This window comes from Leptopilina heterotoma, unplaced genomic scaffold (genome assembly GCF_015476425.1).
Source record: "Leptopilina heterotoma isolate Lh14 unplaced genomic scaffold, ASM1547642v1 Lhet_279, whole genome shotgun sequence".
Classification (NCBI taxonomy): domain Eukaryota; kingdom Metazoa; phylum Arthropoda; class Insecta; order Hymenoptera; family Figitidae; genus Leptopilina; species Leptopilina heterotoma.
Window position 1 is genome coordinate 217094 of NW_025110987.1, and position 21789 is coordinate 238882.

Below are 21789 nucleotides of genomic sequence, written 5' to 3' on the forward strand. Positions count from 1 at the left end.
TTCAGTGCAGTTAAAATATTCAAATTATGAATGTGCAGCATTGATTCCACTTCCCATTTCTTATTAATATTAGCACACTATGCATTCCAATTTCCATACCTTAGCTCCCGTCCAGGGGTAGTATTGTTCATTTTTCAAAGAGAAATAAAAACTTTACACGACGAATACTATGCTACAGCTAATAGATATTCATCTACATAAGAAATAAGAAAGTTTCCTCTTTCTCCTATATCTGTCTGATAAATTAATTAAAACAATTTTGTTTCTCTTAATTCATCAAACTAATAAACAAACTGTTATTTACTGACTCCTTAATTCAACGGAGATGTATAATAACAACTACAATTGAAACTCTAAATAATCTATCGATTGAAAGGACTATTCTTAAATTAATAACTAGAACAATAATATTTATAATATTTTAGATTTAACATTTTGACTGCGGCCAACGGACAGTCCATATCGAATTGTTTATTTCAATGTTCATATTTATTTATTATTGACCAATTTTAAAATCTCCCTGATCAAAACAAATATCACAACACAGATTTGTAAGAAACATCGGGAGATTGCCAAAATAAAGACTAGTTTATCCTAAAATAGAAATTGCGAAGGGAAGGAAGAGTAAAAATAAATAACCAAAATCCAGAGATTAAGGGAGAAAAAAAATTAAATAATTTAAAATAAAATAGATGATAAGAAAAAGAAGTAGTAGGAAAAGATAGAGTAAAAGCAAAAAAAAATAAAATAAAAATTTTCCTCACTTCCCTCCGCCAACACAAAAAAGTCTTATCAATTACACTATGATATTTAATTCGAAACAATACTAAAAACCTAAGTCGTTTTAAGGGATTTTACCAAACTTAAATAATCCAGTCTTTAAGTTCTTCTTCAAGTGATTTCTGTTGAACCCCAGGAGGACAAATCTTCGTGGATTGAATTTACAACGGCAGCATTCGATTTATTTAGATTAAGGGGACATTCCAGTTCAAAATGTGAAAAAATCGATTTTTCTTTATTATCGTATTTCTTAGTGTCCAGAATACTCTCCTAAATTTTTATTGCAAAATTCGAAGTAAAACAAAAGTTAAACGGGTGATTCTCCGCGTAGCGCAAAATTTAATGTCCCTCGTGTTTTTTAAGAATTCACTTCCATATATTGTAATAAATTTAACGTGGATAACTTATTTCCATGATAACAAATAAAAGTCTATTGTCGTTTTTATTTAAAAGTTTATAATTTTGCTTAAAAATCTGTTTTGACCCCTTCGCAGTCAAGACCAAAATCTCATAAGTGGGCTCAAAATGTCGACAACTTTTTAGAAAACTAAAATTTGCGCTAAAGAGGATACTATTGTATTTGAAGACGCAGATTACGAATTCGATATCAGATTTTGAAAATTCAAAATGGCGGATCTAATATGGCGGACATGAAAATAAAAAATCGACTGAATTCACTTGAAACTTGTTACTCAGGAGTTTTCGGGGTCGCTGATTACAAATCCGATATCATACTTTAAAAATTCAAAATTGTGGTTCCAATATGGCGGACAACATTTTCTAAAATTCATCGGATTCACTTGAAACTTGTTACTCGGGGGTTTTTAGGGTCGCTGATTGTGAATCCGATTTCAGATTTTAAAAATTTCAAAATAGCAGATTCAATATAGCGAATGAAATTTTCTAAAATTTATCGGATTCATTTGAAACTCGTTACTAGAGGGTTTTCGCTGATTACGAAAAACTTCTAAAACGATAATAAATACAAAATTCTACCCCGCAGTCCGCTGTTAAGTATACTACGTTACTTACGATCCCAGAGTTTATCACGTGGAGGTATGCGGTCGGATTTTACACTCCTTTATTTATTTTGTCTTTTTATATTTTTTTTGTTTGTTCTTATATTGGATCCACCATTTTCAAAACCGATATTACATTTTTAATCTACACCAATAAATCCCAAGTAACCGGATTGCAACTTGTTACTTGAGGTTTTTTGAGGTTTCTAATGACGAATTGGAACTTAGATTTAAAAATTTCAAAATAGCGGACTGAAAATAATGAATTCACTCAATTTTTCAAAATTTGCGTTGATAATTTTAAAAAATTGAGTCCGCCATTTTGAAATTTTTAAATCTAAGTTCCAATTCGTCATTAGAAACCTCAAAAAACCTAAAGTAACAATTTGCAACCGAATCCGGTTAGGGAAATCGATTTTTACCAAGTGCTACCTAACCCAGCTTTTTGATAATTTCAGATAGTGACTGCAGGTTTTCAGTGCTTATTTAAGTACTTTTCAGTTCTAAGCCTTAAAGTTGAAGGTTTAAGCTTTTATTTAAGCTTTTGTAGAGATTTTTATCATGCGTTTTCTTGTTACGCTGCCTCAAAAAGTGCTAAAAATACGGTTTTTTGAGACTTTAAACTCGTTTTTTTAAGGGAATGACCGAATGAAAAAAAGTTTTTCTGGTATATTCATATTCTGTGACACCTGAACTTTCATTAAACACAGTAAATTTTAAATAAACACGACATGACCATTTTTTTGTAACCCAGTGAATCAGCGACCCCTAAAACCGCCGAGTAACGAATTTTAACCCTTTAACTTCCAAATTTTTTTTCCATTTAAAATTTATGACACTTAGTACCTAGGGGTTTTCGGCGTCGCTGATTACGAATCTGATGTCAGATTTTAAAAATTAAAAATGGCGGATCCAATATGGCGGACCGGAATTTTAAAATTTGATGAATTTTTATAAAACTTGGTATCTAGGGGTTTTCGTGGTAGCTGATTATGAATCCGATGTAGCTTGGAACTAGTAGCTTACCACGTCCACGTCGTTAGTTCTGGGTCACCCAAAGTGTAAGTTGGTTTCGTACTTAAAAATTGTTAAAGACCTAACACAGTTTCTAAAATTTATCCATTATCTTTAAATGCGACATTTTGAATATTGAAAATATGACATCAAATTCGTAATCAGAGACATCGAAAACCCCTAGATTTAAAGCTCTATAAAAATTCATGAATTTTAAATTTTCGGTCCGCCATATTTGATTTGCCATTCTGAATTTTCAAAATCTGACATCAGATTCGTAATCAGCTACCACGAAAACCCCTACATACCAAGTTTCATAAAAATCCATCAAATTTTAAATTTTTCGATACGCCATATTGGATCTGCCATTTTGAATTTTTTAAAATCTGACATCAGATTCGTAATAAGCAACATCGAAAACCCCTACATACCAAGTTTCATAAAAAATCCATCAAATTTTAAACTTTTCGGTCCGCCATATTGGATCCGCCATTTTGAATTTTCAAAATCTGACATCAGATTCGTAATCAGCGACCCCGAAAACCCCTAGATATTATTTTGTAATTAAATATATTAACCCTATTTGAAGATAGGTTTCTTTTTTTTATGGTAGAGCATACGTACCGCTGGACGTTTAGTGTTAAATGAATCGGACGAGTTTGTAAGAATGTCATCCGCTATAATGAATCCGCCATTTTGAATTTTTAAAATCTGAATTCGGATTTGTAATCAGCGACCCCGAAAACGCCACACTGAAAAAGTTTTAGGCCGTTGGCTGTACTGGTTCGCTTTAAACGCCAGAACAAGTGTTTTCCTTCTAACCAGCACGTCAGATGTCATTTTTCTTGACAGTAGACTTACATTTTTAGTTCAATTGCCGTGCTGATAGCTATTTCCCTAAACCACAGAACAACGCATGCGCTGAAAAAGTATGTCTACTGTCTTGAAAAAGGACGTCTGACGTGCTGGTTGAAAGGGGAACTGGTTGTTTCGGAACCAGTACAGCCAACGGCCTAACATTTTTTCAGTGCTGATTAACAAGTTTCAAGTGAATCCGATGAATTTTGAAAATGTCCGCCATTTTGAAATTTTAAATTCTGATATCGGATTCGTAATCAGCGACCCCGAAAACCCCTGAGTAACAAGTTTCAAGTAAATCTTATGAATTTTTGAAAATGTCCGCCATATTGGATCCGCCATTTTAAATTTTTAAAATCTGAAAACGGATTCGTAATCAGCGACTCCGAAAACCCCCGAGTATAAATTTGTGGACAAATCTGTGTTTTTGTAGCCAAAAATCTGCTTGCGTCTATACACGTCATCGACTGCCAAGGGGTTAAGGTGCCAAAACGTCATGGTGTAATCAGACCCACTAAGGTAAATGTACATAATTACGTGCTAGTACATAATTCCAAAATTATGCACAAACTTTGTTATTTATTAAATCAATATTCTGTGTTTCAATTGCATCTGTTTAGTTTATGTACTCAAAATAAAAAATTTTGTCAGTCAATCGACGACTGAGCGTCGTGCAATGCGGTATGCTTCGAGTGACAGCTACGACTGGGGGTGATCTTCGTAAGGATAAGAAAAGTGAAGTGTGAATATTTTTTAATTTATGTTTTTATTTTTTGATTAATTAAGACCTATTTAAATTATATTTCCTATTGCTGAGTTATTTTTAAAAGTTTTTTTTACATAAAAATCACTTTTTTAAATACACGGAATTACGTTCGCTCTTCTCACACGAAGTACATTATTCCGTGTGACACACGTAAATAAGGAATTACATTGTTTTATATGAAACTTATTTTAATGAATCTAATAAGAATATTTAATATGCTTACATTTTTTTAATAAAAAATAAAATTATAAACAAACAAATGAGGTAATTGCGTGGTAGTGTTTTACTAACCATTTTTTAGTTATAATCTGTTTTATAACTCGAATTTTACGAACGGAATTAGGTTATAGCACGTGCTATAACCTTATTTGCTATAGCAGATTGATAGAGACAACATCCTCATCTACAATGCTCAAAATGTTTTTAAAGAACTAAATTTTCATGTATTATTTAATAACCGCGAAGTATATTATGTTATTAATTTTATTAATAATAATTATTGTCAAAAAGATTGACATTTTATATATAAGAACGCGTAAAAACGGAATATGCTGCAATTAGGGACAAGTTGGCACGGAATTACCTACATGGCAAAATTTTTGCACGGAATAACTTTCAATTGAGTGTTTTAAAAAATTGTTAAAAATTAATATAAATTTAGTTATTAAACAAATACAATAAATAAAAAACTGAGAATGATTAATTAACTTTTATGATGCAATTGTTTTCTTGCACTTTAAGTTATTTGCTAAAATAACAGAAATAAAATTCTCAGCAAGGGCCTTAACATGCCGTAATTATGTACATTTACCTTACCATTTCATATATAAAATGTTATTTTCGTAGTAAAATATGATAATAAATATAAATTGTTGAATATTTTCTGAGTATCAAATTTTTGTCATAGGAATTTTCCACTCATATTTTCTTAATCTTGACACCAGGCTTATATTTTTGCATTCTTAGGTTTTCGCGCAAATTTTACTACTCACACACTCTCGTAATCTCATTGTAAGCAAAACGACGCTACACATACACCCAACTGTACTTCTCGTGACACACTAACACACTGCAGAGCGTCTAAGGAACCAAGCAGTAGCTCATTAGCATTCTCACAGACCAGATCTCGTCAATGTTAATCTATTAAATTCAAAATTATCATTTCGTTAGTTACAATACAAAATCAATTCTTGTTTTATTTTTGTTTCGAATCTGAAGTGTTTCCCTTTAGTTTAAACCAAAAACCAAACAGTGTTAATTTCCAAAAGAAAAGATCACTCGATCTTTTCAAAGAAAACCACACGACGTGGCCACGCCATTTTTGTACAGGCCTTTGATTAATTAAAATAAATACTTTTTTGAATAATCGTGCATTAAATACTTTTATAAACAAGAACCCACTTCTCATCGGTAAATCTCAAACATAATGAATATTGAAATTTTCTTATTGTCTAAGTTAGTAGAATTGAGAAAAACAAAACACTTATGAAAAAAGAAATTTATTTTCTAATATTGTTGTAGATATTTCTTGTCCCTCGTTTTCGTGTTATGGTGTAATCATTTTGTAAAATTGCATAATTTACATAAAAATTAAATCGAAATATTACTTAACACTAGTCAAAAGTATCAATTAAATCTCGAAAATGAATTACAAAAAGAGAAACTAATTTAACAAAATTTTTTTTGTTTTTAGGGTTCCGTACCCGGTAGGAACCCGATTAAAACGGTTACGAAAAATTACCATGTACCTCTCCCCCAGCTCTCACAGTTTTCCACCTAGAGAGCTAAAAATTGGTACACGTATGTATTTTCACGCGTAGATTACAGGAAAAATATAGCGAACGTGATTGGAATTGATCTTCATAGAGTTTTCCGCAAAAAACATCAAATTTTGTCCGTTTTTGGCAAAAAAAGGCATGTACCCCCCTAGCGCTTATAGTTTTTTATCTAGAAAGATGAAAATTGGTATGAATATGTATTTTCAAAAATGGATTACAGGAAAAATATAGCGAACATATTTGGTATTGAGCTTCATAGTGTTTTCAGCAAAAAAACTCAGTTTTTAAAATTTAGTCAAAAAAGTGTGTAATCATCCCTGGCGGTTACAATTCTTGACTAATAGTGGACTGCAGATTTAGATTCAGATATATTTTTATATTTAGACTTCAAGAAAATCTCAGTATGGGTACGGAACCCTCGGTTTTAGTACGCGTTCAAATCGCACTTGTCCGGTTTTTATATATTAAAAGCAGGAAGGTTGTAGAGGGAATAACAGAATCGTCATGGTGTAATCATCATATATATTTTCAATAGAATGAATAATTATTTATATTTTACGTCAAAACAAGTTTATTAGTATAAGGTTAGTGAAAACAAATGACGTAAAAAAGAAAAAAATTAAAATGGCTAATAATTTGTTTAAAAAATTAGTTTTCTTTGCGCGTCATGGTGTAATCGATTTTACATGGGTGTTTAGTGTAAAAAAAAAATTATAATTATTTTGTCTGGACCACCACAAATATTTCGTTCTTGAATGTTAAACTTTAAAATTCTATATCGACTTTTACTTAATTTGAAAAAAAATTTCAATAATAGTAAAATCCAAATTGTGCGCTACGCGGAGAATCACCCATACAAACTAATTCTTCGCCATGTCAAAGATGTTTTCGTACGCGGATAAGCAGAACCCAATCCAATGATTTAAATGTTTTCTTATTTGTATTATGCAAAAAAGGCAAAATGTATTTGGTGTTGCTGATCACAAATTAGATATCAAATTTTCAAAATTGAAAATGGCGGATCCAATATGGCGGAAGAGAAAATGTTAAATCAAGTGGATTTGCTTAAAAATTGTTACTCGGGAGTTTTTGGGGTCGCTGATTACGAATATGATACCCAGTAGCACGTAATGTTCCAGTAACTATCATTTGAGTGACAGCGTGTAAATTGTAACAACTGCACAAAGTGAATGTCGGTTGTTACATTACCAAGAATTATCTATAATATTTCTAAATTAATGTTACGTCAACGTAACATATTTTCAATAATATTGATAATAATATGTAGAATAATAATTAATAATAATTATAATAATTAATAATAATAATAATCATAATAATTAATAATAATAATAATATTAATAATAATAATCATAATAAACGTTAATAATAATCATAATAAAAGTTAATAACAAATTGTTATTTACATATTATTATAAATAATAACTATAAATATTAATAGATAAATATAACAAATAATAACAATATACAATAGTAATCAATAATAAATTGTAATAATAAATATTAAATAATAGAATTGATTTATAATAATAATATTAATAAATAAATAATAATAATAAATATCAACAACAAATCCACTGTCAAATATCATTGATTTCTTTGATGTACTGAAAGAAGTGGATCCACTGCCGAACATCATTGATTTCTTTGATGGGCTGGGAGAAGTGGGTCCGCTGCCAGACATGATTGATTTCTTTGATGAGTTGGGAGAAGTGGGTTCGCTGCCAGACACGACTGGCATCATGGATATGTTCAGTAGACCTTGTCGTGGTGGCGGGGTTTTTCACTAAAGGGCAACTAAACAGCAAGAAAAAATGGATTCAGAAAATTCAGAGAAGGTACCCCATGTGAGCAGGCCGGAAACGGGAAATCTCACCATCGGTCCCAGGACTGATGCTCAAGTGCGCGCGGATTGTGGGGGCGCACAATTTCTTGCAGTACCACGTGTGATCGTGGAAAGGTTAGAACCACAGAACATCGTGGAAAAAGAAAGAAGGAGAAAAGGAAGCGCGTCGAGCCTTCTGAGTGTGTCAAGTTGCAGTAGCGGTAAGACCGTACGCAGCGCTATCCACTCGGAAGTGGACGACGAAACAATAGAAGAGAGTCGCGAGATATGCTTGCGGCTCAGAAAGGAGGAGGCGACTTGTCTCGACAAATTGGAGTTGGAGGTCGCAAAGATGATGGAGTCTTGCGACATTCAGAGGGGCGTCAAGAAGACGGTAAAAGATGGATTTAAAGTCATCGAAGTCCTGCTGAAAGTAGCAAAAGCAAAGCATGTCGCGGCCGATGAGTCGGACGTCGATTTGGCATGCGTTCTGAGCGGTGCCGAGTGTAACCGCAAGGACCGTAAGGAAGAGAGAGAGCGTTCATATAGGCGTAATCTCAAAAGCATCATAAGAGATGCTCAGAAACGGAAGAGAGAGGGTGACAGTCCAGAAGAGACTCGAACCAAAACCGATAAGAGGAAGAAGGAGGAAGCTCCTCCAATGGAAACGGAAGTACCAGATCCAAAGATTCCTCAATTGGAAAGAATTGGGTCAAAAAGATCCACAGTTCTAATCCGAGTCGGTCAAGGATTGACGTATGCTGACGTTCTAGGTAAGCTTCGCAAAGAGGTTAACCCGGAGGACAGCCATACGAGAATAGTAGCAGCAAAAGCTACAAACAAGGTGGACCTTCTGATTAAGTTCAGAGGAGACTCCGACAAGGACGCTTTCACCGCCGAGGTCACCAAAGCGGTTGGAAGCATGGGTAAGGTGCAGTCATTGTATCGAAGAGTTACACTCGAGATCCGTGATTTGGATTGCCTTACCCAAGAAGCTGAGGTGCAACAAGTGTTGTCTGAAGCAATGGGTAAGCCAGGAAACAGGAGAGTGACGGTCTTAGGACCCAACCGCCGAGGGATGAAGCTCGCGGTTGTAGTCACCAATCTGGAAGAGGCGAACAGGCTAGAGAAATTGGGACACGTAAAAATTGGTTTTATGTGTTGCCCAATCAAAAGAAGAGTAATGGTCGTCCGGTGTCATCGATGCCTGAGATACGGCCATATTGGAGCCAAATGCCAGAAGAAGGACAGATCGGCTGCGTGCTTTAAGTGCGGTGAGGCCGGTCACAGGTTCTCCAACTGCAAAAAGAACGTAAGCTGCTTTTTGTGCACTGAAAAGTTTGGCAATAAGGTGTCAACCACCCATATTGCAGGCAGCGGAGGATGCGGAGTCTTCAGGTCGGCCCTTGAGGAGGCGAAGAAGACTCTTGCAAGGACTAAAAGTAAATGAGAAGTGTTAAAAGGAGCGAATAGTTTTTAATTGTTTATTTTATTTACTTTGATTATTTTTTGTAGTTTTTATACTGTCCTTTTTACATTTTATTTTTAATAGATTAATTTTTGTTTTTATGTCCGTTTACAATTTTATCTTTTAAACTTTTAATCTTTTTAATACTTTTTAACATTTGTTCCTTTATTCTTTGACATTGGAATGGTTTTTAATTTTAACTATTGACACAGAAGAACCGCAGAGAGAGAACAAAGTCGCATGAGCGACAGAGTTGGAGCGCCACCCTCGAAGGCTAAAGTCTTGCGACAGTTCCGAGGGTGGATAAAGGGCTCCAAAAGAAGGGTTACGGGTTTTAGTGGGTCGGGGCTGGCAGTAGGTCGCCAGTTTATTAAATTTTATTATTTTACTTATTTTATCTTTCCTTTTCTTTTTTTTTTATTATACCAACCCCACATAACCTTGGAATACGGAGTCCAAGGTATCTGTATGCAGATTTCCCAAAAGTCCCTAAGCGAAAAAAAAATAATATCAAATTGTAACAAATTATAAACAATTAATAACAAAATTATAAAATAACATGAGTAATAGGGAATGTACACGTGCGATCTAATAGTGAGTCACCACAAGTGTTCCTATAACAAAGTGTTTCTCAAATGCATGGAAAAATGAAACGATTCCTCAAATACATGGCAAAGTGAAACGATTCCTCAAATACATGGCAAAGTGTAACGATTCTTTAAATACATGGCAAACTGTACAGTTTCTAAAAATACACAGGGAAATTTGGGTATAAGAAGGACCAGACTATCAAACGATCTTCAGTCTAAAAAATCAGTCTAAGAAAGCAGTCTAGAAAAGCAGTCAAGAAAATGTAGTCGTTAATATTATAAGTCTCAAGTTGAGAAGTGGTGCTCTGCACAAGTCAGTCTAAAAATTTTATCTATAACAAGTGGTTCTTCACGACACAGTGCTCTATAAACCCAGTCTTAGTGGTGGTCCTTTACTCAACGTATATTTCAAAAGTGCATTTTGGAAAGTCAATCTCAAAGTCAAATTTGCTGTTATAGTTCCTGTCTCAAGTCACACAATACTACAACCACTTAGTCGACCATTATTTGACTAGTGCCAATATACCTCAACGACCAGGATCACCCATTGTTCAAGGTAGAAACCACTTATAGACTTATATTAGAAAACACGTGTTCATCTCTTATTCTTCATCAAGTTTCTTATTTCAAAATATATATATCTGTTAAACTAAAATATTTTCTTGTTTTTACCAAACCACGTCCCTATTTTAATTAATATTAAAACAAAATCGGGAAAACACTAGAGATATAATAATTAGGATCGTAACATTAAAGACAAATGGCAGCAATAATATTGTTTCGAAATGAAAGAAACTTAAAAAAAAAATTTTTAATTAATTTTGAAGGCGAATTTAGAAAAACCATGAGATTTCTCATATAAAAAGAGAGTGTTTACATTTTTAACAAATATTTTACATTTCAAACGAATCTGCTGAATTTTGGAAAAAATATCCGTTCTCATTATCACTTGTAACAATTGCACAACAGGTACATTTTTACAATAAAACACTTTATTAAAAAAGTATACACTAAATGTGGACAACCAAGGTAGTTTTTTAAAGCTTAATTATCATAGAATTGATATTAAAAAAATTTACTTTGTTAAGTATAAAGATCTAGGGTAATGTCACCTTCAGTGGACCGCCTGAGCTTTTAAGTTATCTGACAGCAGAAACGTGAAATAAATAGTGCGAATAGCAGCACCGCACTTAGAAACCGTAAGAAATTAAGTTCCGCGATAGACATATATGTTACCGATTGATGTAACGCGATTTAAAGATCACGGACCAAAAATAAGATGCTCTTACAAGAAGTAAAGTGATTCGGAAGTGTAAAAGTAGTGTAGAATTTAAGTTTTAAAAGGTTTCTTATTTTTTTCCTACAACTTTGAATATTGAAATTGATTGTCTTAGTTTAATTGAGTGATAATTTTGACTCAAAAAAAATTTGTGGTGGCTGCCATAAAAAGTTGCATGTCACCATGAGTGGACCACTGTTTGTAACCGTAAGTGGACTGCCTGTTTTTTCCATTTTTAATGTCAGTTTACCATTTTTTAGATATAAATTGACAATAAATTAGTTTGAAACTATGATTTATGTTCTTTATTAATTTTTTTGTGATATTGATGTGACATGTGCAAAAATTATTAAAAATGGTTTCACTTGTAAACATTGCGACACATACATGGTCTGAAGCTGCATAAGCATAAATTTTGTTTTAATATATCAGAAATATTAAATACATTAAAGAATTTAGAATAACTTTTGTAATTTTGAATTTTCCCAGAATTTTTCACGAAAGAATTGTCAACTCATTAATAAGTTCCTTCACTAAACGTGAAGCTGAAACCTACCATATCGACCAAGTTTCTAATTCTAGAAGTACCGGTATCTACACCTAGACGTCACCGCCAAATCAATAAATAATTGAAAAATAAATTTAAATTTAAAGCTATGAAAAAATGTGAGACTAACTCTTCTGGGGCTCGAAACCCAGGACCTATCAATTGCCGGTTTAATGAAAGAACTTATTAATGAGTTGACAATTGTTTCGTGAAAAATTCTGGGAAAATTCAAAATGGTATCCAGAACAATGCGAACCACCTTGACTATTGAAGTCGATAAAGCTATGGAAATTTGTTGGATGTGGACCTCTGTAGCTCAGTGGAAGAGCAATCAACCGGCAATTAATAGGTCCTGGGTTTCGAGCCCCAGAAGAGTTAGTCTCACATTTTTCATAGTTTTAAATTTTAACTTTTGTAATTTTTTAAGAGTGGCCCACTCAAGGTTACATTTTTTTCATTCCTTAAAAATTAACTTTTTTTTAAAAGTAAATTTTTTCTTTCAAAAAAATAAAAATCAAAGCTATTATGTAATAAACACTTATCTAGGGATCTAAACTAAAGCTTGGAATAGCAACCTCCGATTAAATTGCTTTCATAAAGAATTTTTTCGTAAAAAAGCTTAGGCGGTCCACTCAAGGTGACATTACCCTATTAATTATTTAAATAATATCAGGCACAAAAATATTTACTTTTGGCCTCTAAAAACCAATGTGTCTATTTTTTTACTTGTAAAGCTTGCATATAACTTTTAAACATATTGCAGTAAGTTCGTACATAAAAACTAAACCTTTTTCTCTTTGGAACCCCATCTTTATAACTAACTGTTTTTAAGATATTCCATTTGTAACAACTGCATAGCGTAACAACTGCACCTAGTCTCCCCTAATTAAAGTTGCTAGTACTCAGCGACTCTTGAATTCTATCGGTCTGTTTTGTTTTACTAAGGAAATTTTAGTGAGTGTAAATTGTAAATATTTGAATTGTTATTTACATAATTGATACTAGTCACTATTTTTGCGCGCTACGCACGCCCCTTTTCTTTCTGCTATTAAAAATGGAAATGTTTTTACACCGAAAAGTTTCTAATATTACTCTAAAGAAACACACATAGTTATTAAAAGCATTTTATCTTTAAAGGATTAAATTTTATTTTAAATTTTGTGTACCTATTCCCTTTTTGAATAATATGTTCTGGTAATATAACATTATTATCTGCATCATTTAATTCACCATTGACAACTTTAAGTAAAAAATCTACAAATTCCGTTTCTTATGGTAAAGCTCTCATATTATCTGTTAATGTGTATTTTTTGAAATATTTCTATAGTTTACTATTTTTTATTGATAAATTTACTATTTCTGATTTAGTACCCCGTTCTTTAATTGGTAAAGTTTGTCGAAAATCTTCCGCCTAGAATTACAATTTTACCACCAAAAGGTTCGTTGGAATAGATAATCCATAATTTCTAAAGCATATTTTCGAGCCATTGGTGCTTCATCCCAAATAAAAACATTTATATCTTTTAAAAAGAGGCCTTCTAAAGATTGAACTTTAATGTTTGTTGATGAATCACTGTATAATGAAACGGGTAAGCCTAAAACTTTATGAACAGTTTTTCCATTAGGAAGCAGAGTCGCAGCTATACCTGTAAATGCCATGTTGCAATCATTTATTCCTTTACTTCTTAACAATTGCCATAGAACCATCAAAAGAAGAATCCTTTAGGGCATCAAGTACATAATCAACTACAAGTTTTGTTTTCCATTTAATTTAGCATAATTCTGTTCTCCTATGTTAATATGTTCTGCAATATTTATATCAATTACTTGTTCAGTAAAAATTTCATGTTGTATATCTAATAACCCCTAAAAGTTAGTTAAATTATATCCTTCGTTAAATAACATTGTTTTAATATTTCTACAAGCGTTTATTTACATGTCGTTTATTTTTTAATAATCTTCTGACATTTGACCCTTAAATGGTTCCCATATATAGTTTATCCGGATGTACAGGATGACATTGAATTAAAATTCTTGTGAATAATTGGCGAAGTGAATGAGGCATCATCCATAATGCAGCTTCTTCGATTGTCCTAATCCACTTACTAACATCTTCTACAAGTCCTAATGCCAAACAAGCAGTTGTAAAAGATTCATGAACAACTCCAATAACAGTTCTCAAACTTTTAAAAAAAGTTGCTCCTTTTACTGTAAGCAACAATAACCTATTGTGAAATAACTCCAATTGATGTAGATTAACTGAATACATTCTTCCCAATACTTTTTTTTACGAATTCTTTGTTTCCATTCAAGAGATTTCATTACCCATGTACAATGCTCTGGTATTTCTAAATAATAATACTTTTTAATCTGTATCGGATTGATTCCTTAGGGTCATTAATAAATAATTGATCAAAACATGGATCCTCACCTTTATCCGGATATAAAGCACTATTAAATTGATAGTAAATTTGACCTTGAATTTTGTAACAGAATGGTCCTCTTCTTCTGCCATTAAAATTAATTATATTCGCATTTAAAGATGAAAAAAAAGATCGCAGCCTTATATTTTTTTTAAAATGACCTGATTTTTTATGAAACCCTTCTAACAAAAGCCTTAATTCATCTGGATATTGTATTAAAGTTAACACAACACCTCCATGACTACAGCAGTCATTAAAACTAACTTTTTTACCAGTAACTTTTTCATCTTTAAAATGTTTAGCTTGACAATATGTGCAGTAATTATTCATTGGACCTAGATAATTTTCAACATTCAACTCATTTTGAATTTGATGCTTTAATACTCCTTCAAAATAATTTCTTTGACATGGAGTATTCTTTGTTTTTGACAAATAACTTGTATCACTATTTTTTTTTTTAATATAAGGTTCTCAGCACATTCTATTTTGGATTCGACTTGAAGTTTTTTCTTAGTTGAAGTGTGTTTTTTACTTAATAATTTACGTTATCAATTGTACGTTTTAATTTTTGCCTCTCACGATAATTTTTTTGAACTTCAGCCCTACTTTCTTTAAGTGTTTTTAATGCAATATTTCTTTCTTTATATTATTTATAATTCTCGGGAAAGAAATGGATGTGCATGCTTCCTCTGAATAATTTTCATTATCAATTTTACGTTTTAATTTTTGCCTCCACGATAAATTTTTAAATTTCAGCCTTACTTTGTTTAAGGGGACATTCCAGTTCAAAACAGGCAAAAAGAAGGCTTTTTTAGTATATATTATTAAAATAACTATGACATTTATTTAAAAAATTTCTTTTACATGTAATAAATAATTTATTTAAGAATTTGTAAAAAAAAAATTTTTTCATTTTTATTTCAAAATGACGGCGATATACGCCATTTTCGAAAATGCCCATTTTCGGTAGTAAGATCGATTCCAAACTTTCTATAACAGATAAAACCAAAAACGAAGTGACATTCTCTTCGTTAGATATTTCTTTAGGCGTGGAACCTCAAAAAAGTGGATTTTTCTTCCCCCCTTTTTTTACAGTACTTCTTCCCCAAATTATGCAAAAAAAGGTGTTTTTATTCAGAATTTCTCTTATAAAATAAAGAGAGTTGGAAATTTTCCAGTTTTTGAGGTTCCACTTATAGGCATCATGACGCTGAATCAAAAACCGTTTGATTTTTTATAATCGCTTTAGAAAAACTCGAGATATCACTCTTACCAGATCAAAAAAAAAAATTTTGAGAAAAACGCATTTTAAGTTTTTGTTCATAAGTTTCCAAATTTTTTTTTAAAATCATCGGATTTGCTTGAAAATCGTTACTCGGGGGTTTGCAAGGTCGCTAATTACGAATATTGAATCAGATTTTTAAAATTCAAAATGGCGGATCCAATATGGCGGACATTCTTTTTTAAAATCATTGGATTTGCTTGAAAATCGTTACCGGGTGGTTTTTGGGTCGCTGATTACGAATATGACATAATTTTTTTAAAATTAAAAATGGCGGATGTAATATGGTGGATGAAAAAAAAATTAGACGAAAAAAAAAATAAAATAAAAAAAATTTTCTTTTCCGTCATGTTGAATCCGCCATTTTGAATTTTGAAAATTTGATATCTAATTTGTGATCAGCAACACCAAGTACATTTTTGTTTGTCTTTTTTAAAAAATGCAAATGAGAGAACATTTAAATTATTCGATTGCTTATCGGCATACAAACACATCTTTGACATAGCGAAGAATAAGGATATATAACTTTTGTTTTACTTCGAATTTTCCAAAAATATTTTAGGAGAGTATTTTTGACACTATAAGAAATATAAAAATAAAAACAAAAAAAATCGATTTTTTTGACATTTTGAACTGGAAAGTCCCCTTAAGTGTTGTTGATGCAATATTTCCTTTATTTATTTCATTTATTATTCTCAAGAAAGAAATTTCTTTCTTAATAGTGTTTTTAGAAAAGTTTGATTCTCCATATGGAAGTTGAATATCTTTTTCATTTAAAAGACAATTTCAGTCATACACAACTATGCAAGATCTACTATTAGAAAGTTGTACAGAGGGAAATTTACATAAACTATTGTTTTCGAATATTAACCCCTTGACTGTGGATGATGTGTATACACGTCATGAAAAAACTGGCCCAAACAGTGGATGACTTGTATACACGTCATGGCCCAAACACGAAAACATTTTAACGTATATTTGCAAAAATTCTTACTTGGGGGTTTTTGGAGTCGCTGATCACGATTCTGAAGTAAGATATTCAAAATAAATCATTTTTCATACAAAATGACCGCTAAAAATTTTGAAAAATTTTAAAAGTGGATAATTCTTTTAAAAATTCTTACTCGGGGGTTTTTGCGGTCGCTAATCACGATTCTTAAGTCATATTTTCAAAATACATAATTTTTCATATAAAATGGCCGCCAAAAATTTTGGAAAATTTCAAAAGTAGATAAATTCTTTGAAAAATTCTTACTTGGGGGTTTTTGGGGTCTCTAATCACGATTCTAAAGTCATATTTTTAAAATACATAATTTTTTTATCCAAATTGTCCGCCAAAATTTTTAAAAAATTTCAAAAGTAGATAAATTCTTTTAAAAATTCTTACCATTTAAACTTTGAAAGACTAATAACAGATTCGTAATCAGCGACCCCAAAAACCCCCGAATAACGAATTTTAAGCATATCCAATGAATTTTTCAAAATCGCGACCGCTATTTTGGATCCGCCATTTTGAATTTTAAAAAACTAATGTCAGATTCGTAATCAGCGACCACGAAAACCCCCGAGTAACAAATTTTAAGCGAATCCAATGAATTTTTCAAAATCGTGTCTGCCATTTTGGATCCGCCATTTTGAATTATAAAAAACTAATTTCAGATTCGTAATCAGCGGCCACGAAAACCCCCGAGTAACGAATTTTAAGCGAATCCAAAAAATTTTTCAATATCGTGTACGCCATTTTGGATCCGCCATTTTGAATTTTTAAAAACTAACACTGGAATCGTAATCAGCGACCCCAAAAACTCCTTAGTACCTAGTGTCATGAAAATTTATTTACAAGAAGGTCTTACACATTTTGGGACCATTTTGTTATATTTTAGCTACACACTGAAGGGGTTAACATTAAATGATTTCTAATATTACAATAATAGTAATTGACAGAGTGGGGCAGAATATTAAAAAACAACGATGTTGCAAATGCTATTGCATATACTCCATAAGAAAGACTGTATTCTGGTTGTTGATCAACAGTTGTGAAAACTACTGGTGGTTCAAAAGGATATAATCTAATTAAATAATCTCTTTGATCATGATTTAAACATTTTTTATTAATAGTATGAAAAATGTAAATGCTTATTCCATCATAATAAGTACAAATTCAATGACCAGATTTATAAGATCCACTAAAAAGTATTTGAATGTGCTGCTTACTTTTCTCGATTGGAACTATCAAATCAATTGTTTGTAAAAACAAAGTATTTTGCATATTATAAAAAAATTTGATTGTCTTCCCTATAGCTTTTGAAATTCATACATATGATCATTATTTACCATTGCTCCTTCAGTGACAACAATACTTAAATCATGAGTAGTCGAATTAACAGCTTCTCCTTTGTTAGACATTGTTCTTTTATTTTATAAAATTTACTTATATCAAGGAATTATAATTTTAAAAATAGTAATATTACATTAGAATTTTAACATCCAGTTTTATACATTTAATTATAAATTTTATAATTTCCTTTTATCCAATGTTACTAAATTTTTCCTCTTATAGGAAATAACAACAAATTTACAATTCTCTACTTATTCAAAACTTTCAAATTTTTACTTCTATCAAATATAATCAATGTCCAATTTTGTCTTTCATCCAATTTAAATAATTTCCAATTTTGTCTCTTATCCAAGGGTCAGAATTTCTCAAAAGGATCACCTAAAACTAAAAAATTTTCTTTTTGAACCAAAATAGTTTTTTTTACTCTTAATATCGTTAAGAAGAATCCCTTAAAATATTAAGCCAAAAAAAATTTTTTTGTAAAAGTTATTAACAATTGAATTTATTAGTACTGCCTAATTAACAAATTTTTTTCTCGAGCTCCAGTTGACGGATTTTGAAATTAAAATATGGGTTTTTTTTGTCTTGAATTGCACTATTTGAATATATTTTTTGTTTTTAAATTTTTTTTTAATAACTTTTTATTTAATTTGTTTATAAAATGTTAATAAACAAATATTTTCTTCACGTCCTAACAAAAAAATTAAAATTGTATTCTATTCCTTAAATGTCTCCGAGTGTAAAACCGTTTCGAAAAAAATGAGCCTTAATTAGAAAAAAAGTTATTAATTAAAAACTGCAGCTGTGTAGAGCTTTATATGACGATAAACTCGCCCCGCGCACATTGGCATTTTTTACAATTTACTGTTTAAAACTGTCTGGAACCTACAAATTTTATCGGATTTTCATGGACTTGGTCTTAAATTAAAGGGAATAAAATTTCTAAAAGATCCCTCTAAACCAATTATTGTTTATAATAATTGTCAATAACAATAATAATTTTTAAATTTAAAGTCATTTTTTACTAAAATCGACATAGATTACTAAAAAACATAAATTTGTCTGCAAAAAAAAATTTTTTTTATAAAAAAGAACCATAGTTATCTATTTGTTAATTAACATTATTTGCAACAGTTTAAATAAATTGTATTATAGATTATTATTTGTCTGGTGGTTAACAATGGTAATTATTAAATTTAAAATAATTTTATATCAAAATCGACATAAATTACTTAAATAAACATAAATTTGTCTGCAAGAAAAAAATTTATTACAAAAATATGTCTATTTGTTAATTAACATTGTTTGCAACAATTTAAATAAATGGTATTATACATTATTATTTGTCTGGTGGTCATGCTGGACTAATTTCAATTGATTCCAATCATCTGCAATGAAAAAATAAAAAAATAAACATGATTTTTTCTAAAAATATTGTAAATTGTTAACTTTAAATAACAAAAAACCATATAAACAATTAAAAATTCAAAAATTGGTTTAGAGGGATCTTTTAGAAATTTTATCGCCTTTAATTTAAGACCAAGTCCATAAAAATCCGATAAAATTTGTAGGTTCCAGACAATTTTAAACAGTAAATTGTAAAAAATGCCAATGTGCGCGGGGCGAGTTTATCGTCATATAAAGCTCTACACAGCTGCAGTTTTTAATTAATAACTTTTTTTCTAATTGAGACTCATTTTTTTCGAAACGGTTTTACACTCGGAGACATTTAAGGAATAGAATACAATTTTAATTTTTTTGTTAGGACGTGAAGAAAATATTTGTTTATTAACATTTTATAAACAAATTATATAAAAAATTATTAAAAATAAAAAAATTTGAAAACAAAAAATATATTCAAATAGTGCAATTCAAGACGAAAAAAACCCATATTTTAATTTTAAAATCCGTTCACTGAAACTCGAGAAAAAAATTTGTTAATTAAGCAGTACTAAAAAATTCAATTGTTAATAACTTTTACAAAAAAAATTTTTTTTGACTTAATATTTTCAGGGTTTCTTCTTAACAATATTAAGAGTAAAAAAACTATTTTGGTTCAAATAGAAAATTTTTTAGTTTTAGGTGATCCGTTTGAGAAATTTTGACCCCCAATATTTAACCAATTTACAATTTCTCCTTTTCTCCAAATTAACCAAATTAACCAATTTCCAGCTTTGTTTTTATCCGATATAACCAATTTCCAATTTTGCCTTTTATCCAATTTAACCAATTTCCAGCTTTTTTATCCAATATAATCAATTTTCAATTTTTCCTTTTATCCAATTTAACCAATTTCCAGTTTTGTTTTTATCCAATAGAACCAATTTCCAATTTTTCCTTTTATCCAATTTAACCAATTTTTAGCTTTTTTATCCAATTTAACCAATTTCCAATTTTTCCTTTTATCCAATTTAAACAATTTCCAGCTTTGTTTTTATCCAATATAATCAATTTCCAATTTTTCCTTTCATCCAATTTCCAATTTTTCCTTTTATCCAATTTAACCAATTTCCAGCTTTGTTTTTATCCAATATAACCAATTTCTAATTTTGTCTTTTATCTAATACAACCAATTTCCAATTTTGCCTTTTGTCCAATATAACCAACTTCCAGCTTTGTTTTTATCCAATTTAACCAATTTCCAATTTTTCCTTTTATCCAATTTAACCAATTTCCAGCTTTTGTATCCAATATAACCAATTTTCAATTTTTCCTTTTATCCAATTTAACCAATTTCCAGTTTTGTTTTTATCCAATAGAACCAATTTCCAATTTTGCCTTTTATCCAATTTAACCAATTTTTAGCTTTTTTATCCAATTTAACCAATTTCCAATTTTTCCTTTTATCCAATTTAAACAATTTCCAGCTTTGTTTTTATCCAATATAATCAATTTCCAATTTTTCCTTTCATCCAATTTCCAATTTTTCCTTTTATCCAATTTAACCAATTTCCAGCTTTGTTTTTATCCAATATAACCAATTTCTAATTTTGTCTTTTATCAAATACAACCAATTTCAAATTTTGCCTTTTGTCCAATATAACCAACTTCCAGCTTTGTTTTTATCCAATTTAACCAATTTCCAATTTTTCCTTTTATCCAATTTAACAAATTTCCAGCTTTGTTTTTATCCAATTGAACCAATTTTCAATTTTGCCTTTTATCCATTATAACCAATTTCTAATGTTGCCTTTTATCCAATATAACCAATTTCTAATTTTGCCTTTTATCCCATTTAACCAATTCCCAGCTTTGTTTTTACCCAATAGAACCAATTTCCAATTTTGCCTTTTATCCAATATAACTAATTTCTAATTTTGCCTTTTATCCAATTTAAATAATTTCCAGCTTTATTTTTATCCAATATAACCAATTTCCAATTTTTCCTTACATCTAATTTAACCAATTTCCAGCTTTGTTTTTATCCAATATAAATAATTTACAATTTTTCCTTTTATCCAATTTAACCAATTTCCAGCTTTGTTTTTATCTAATATAATGTTTCATACATAACATTTTCAGACAATAGAATTGCCTGAAGGGAACAATGATGATATTAGTAATTACATTCTTCGAGGAAAAGTACCCTATATGGTCCAATTACATGCTTGTATCCAAACGGATTCGACGGTTTTTCTAGTTTTGCAATATATCAGGTAATAATAAATTTTTATCAATTTTCAATAAGAATTGAATTCATATTATTTTTATCTTATTTAAGGGGTTACACCACCCTGAACGCTGATGAAAAAATATTCAAAAATGGCGAAGATATGGCGTTTTTTCGAAACTACATTTTTC

General features: G+C 30.5%; 1 protein-coding gene across 1 annotated transcript in view; it reads left to right on the forward strand.

Moving 5' to 3' along the window:
• The window catches only part of LOC122504129 (ribosomal protein S6 kinase delta-1), a 175482-nt gene that overhangs the window by 92047 nt on the left and 61646 nt on the right, over positions 1-21789 (forward strand). The window contains exon 3 of the mRNA XM_043615060.1: positions 21511-21644. Coding sequence (XP_043470995.1) covers positions 21511-21644 — 134 coding nt within the window. The remainder of the gene's footprint in view (positions 1-21510; positions 21645-21789) is intronic.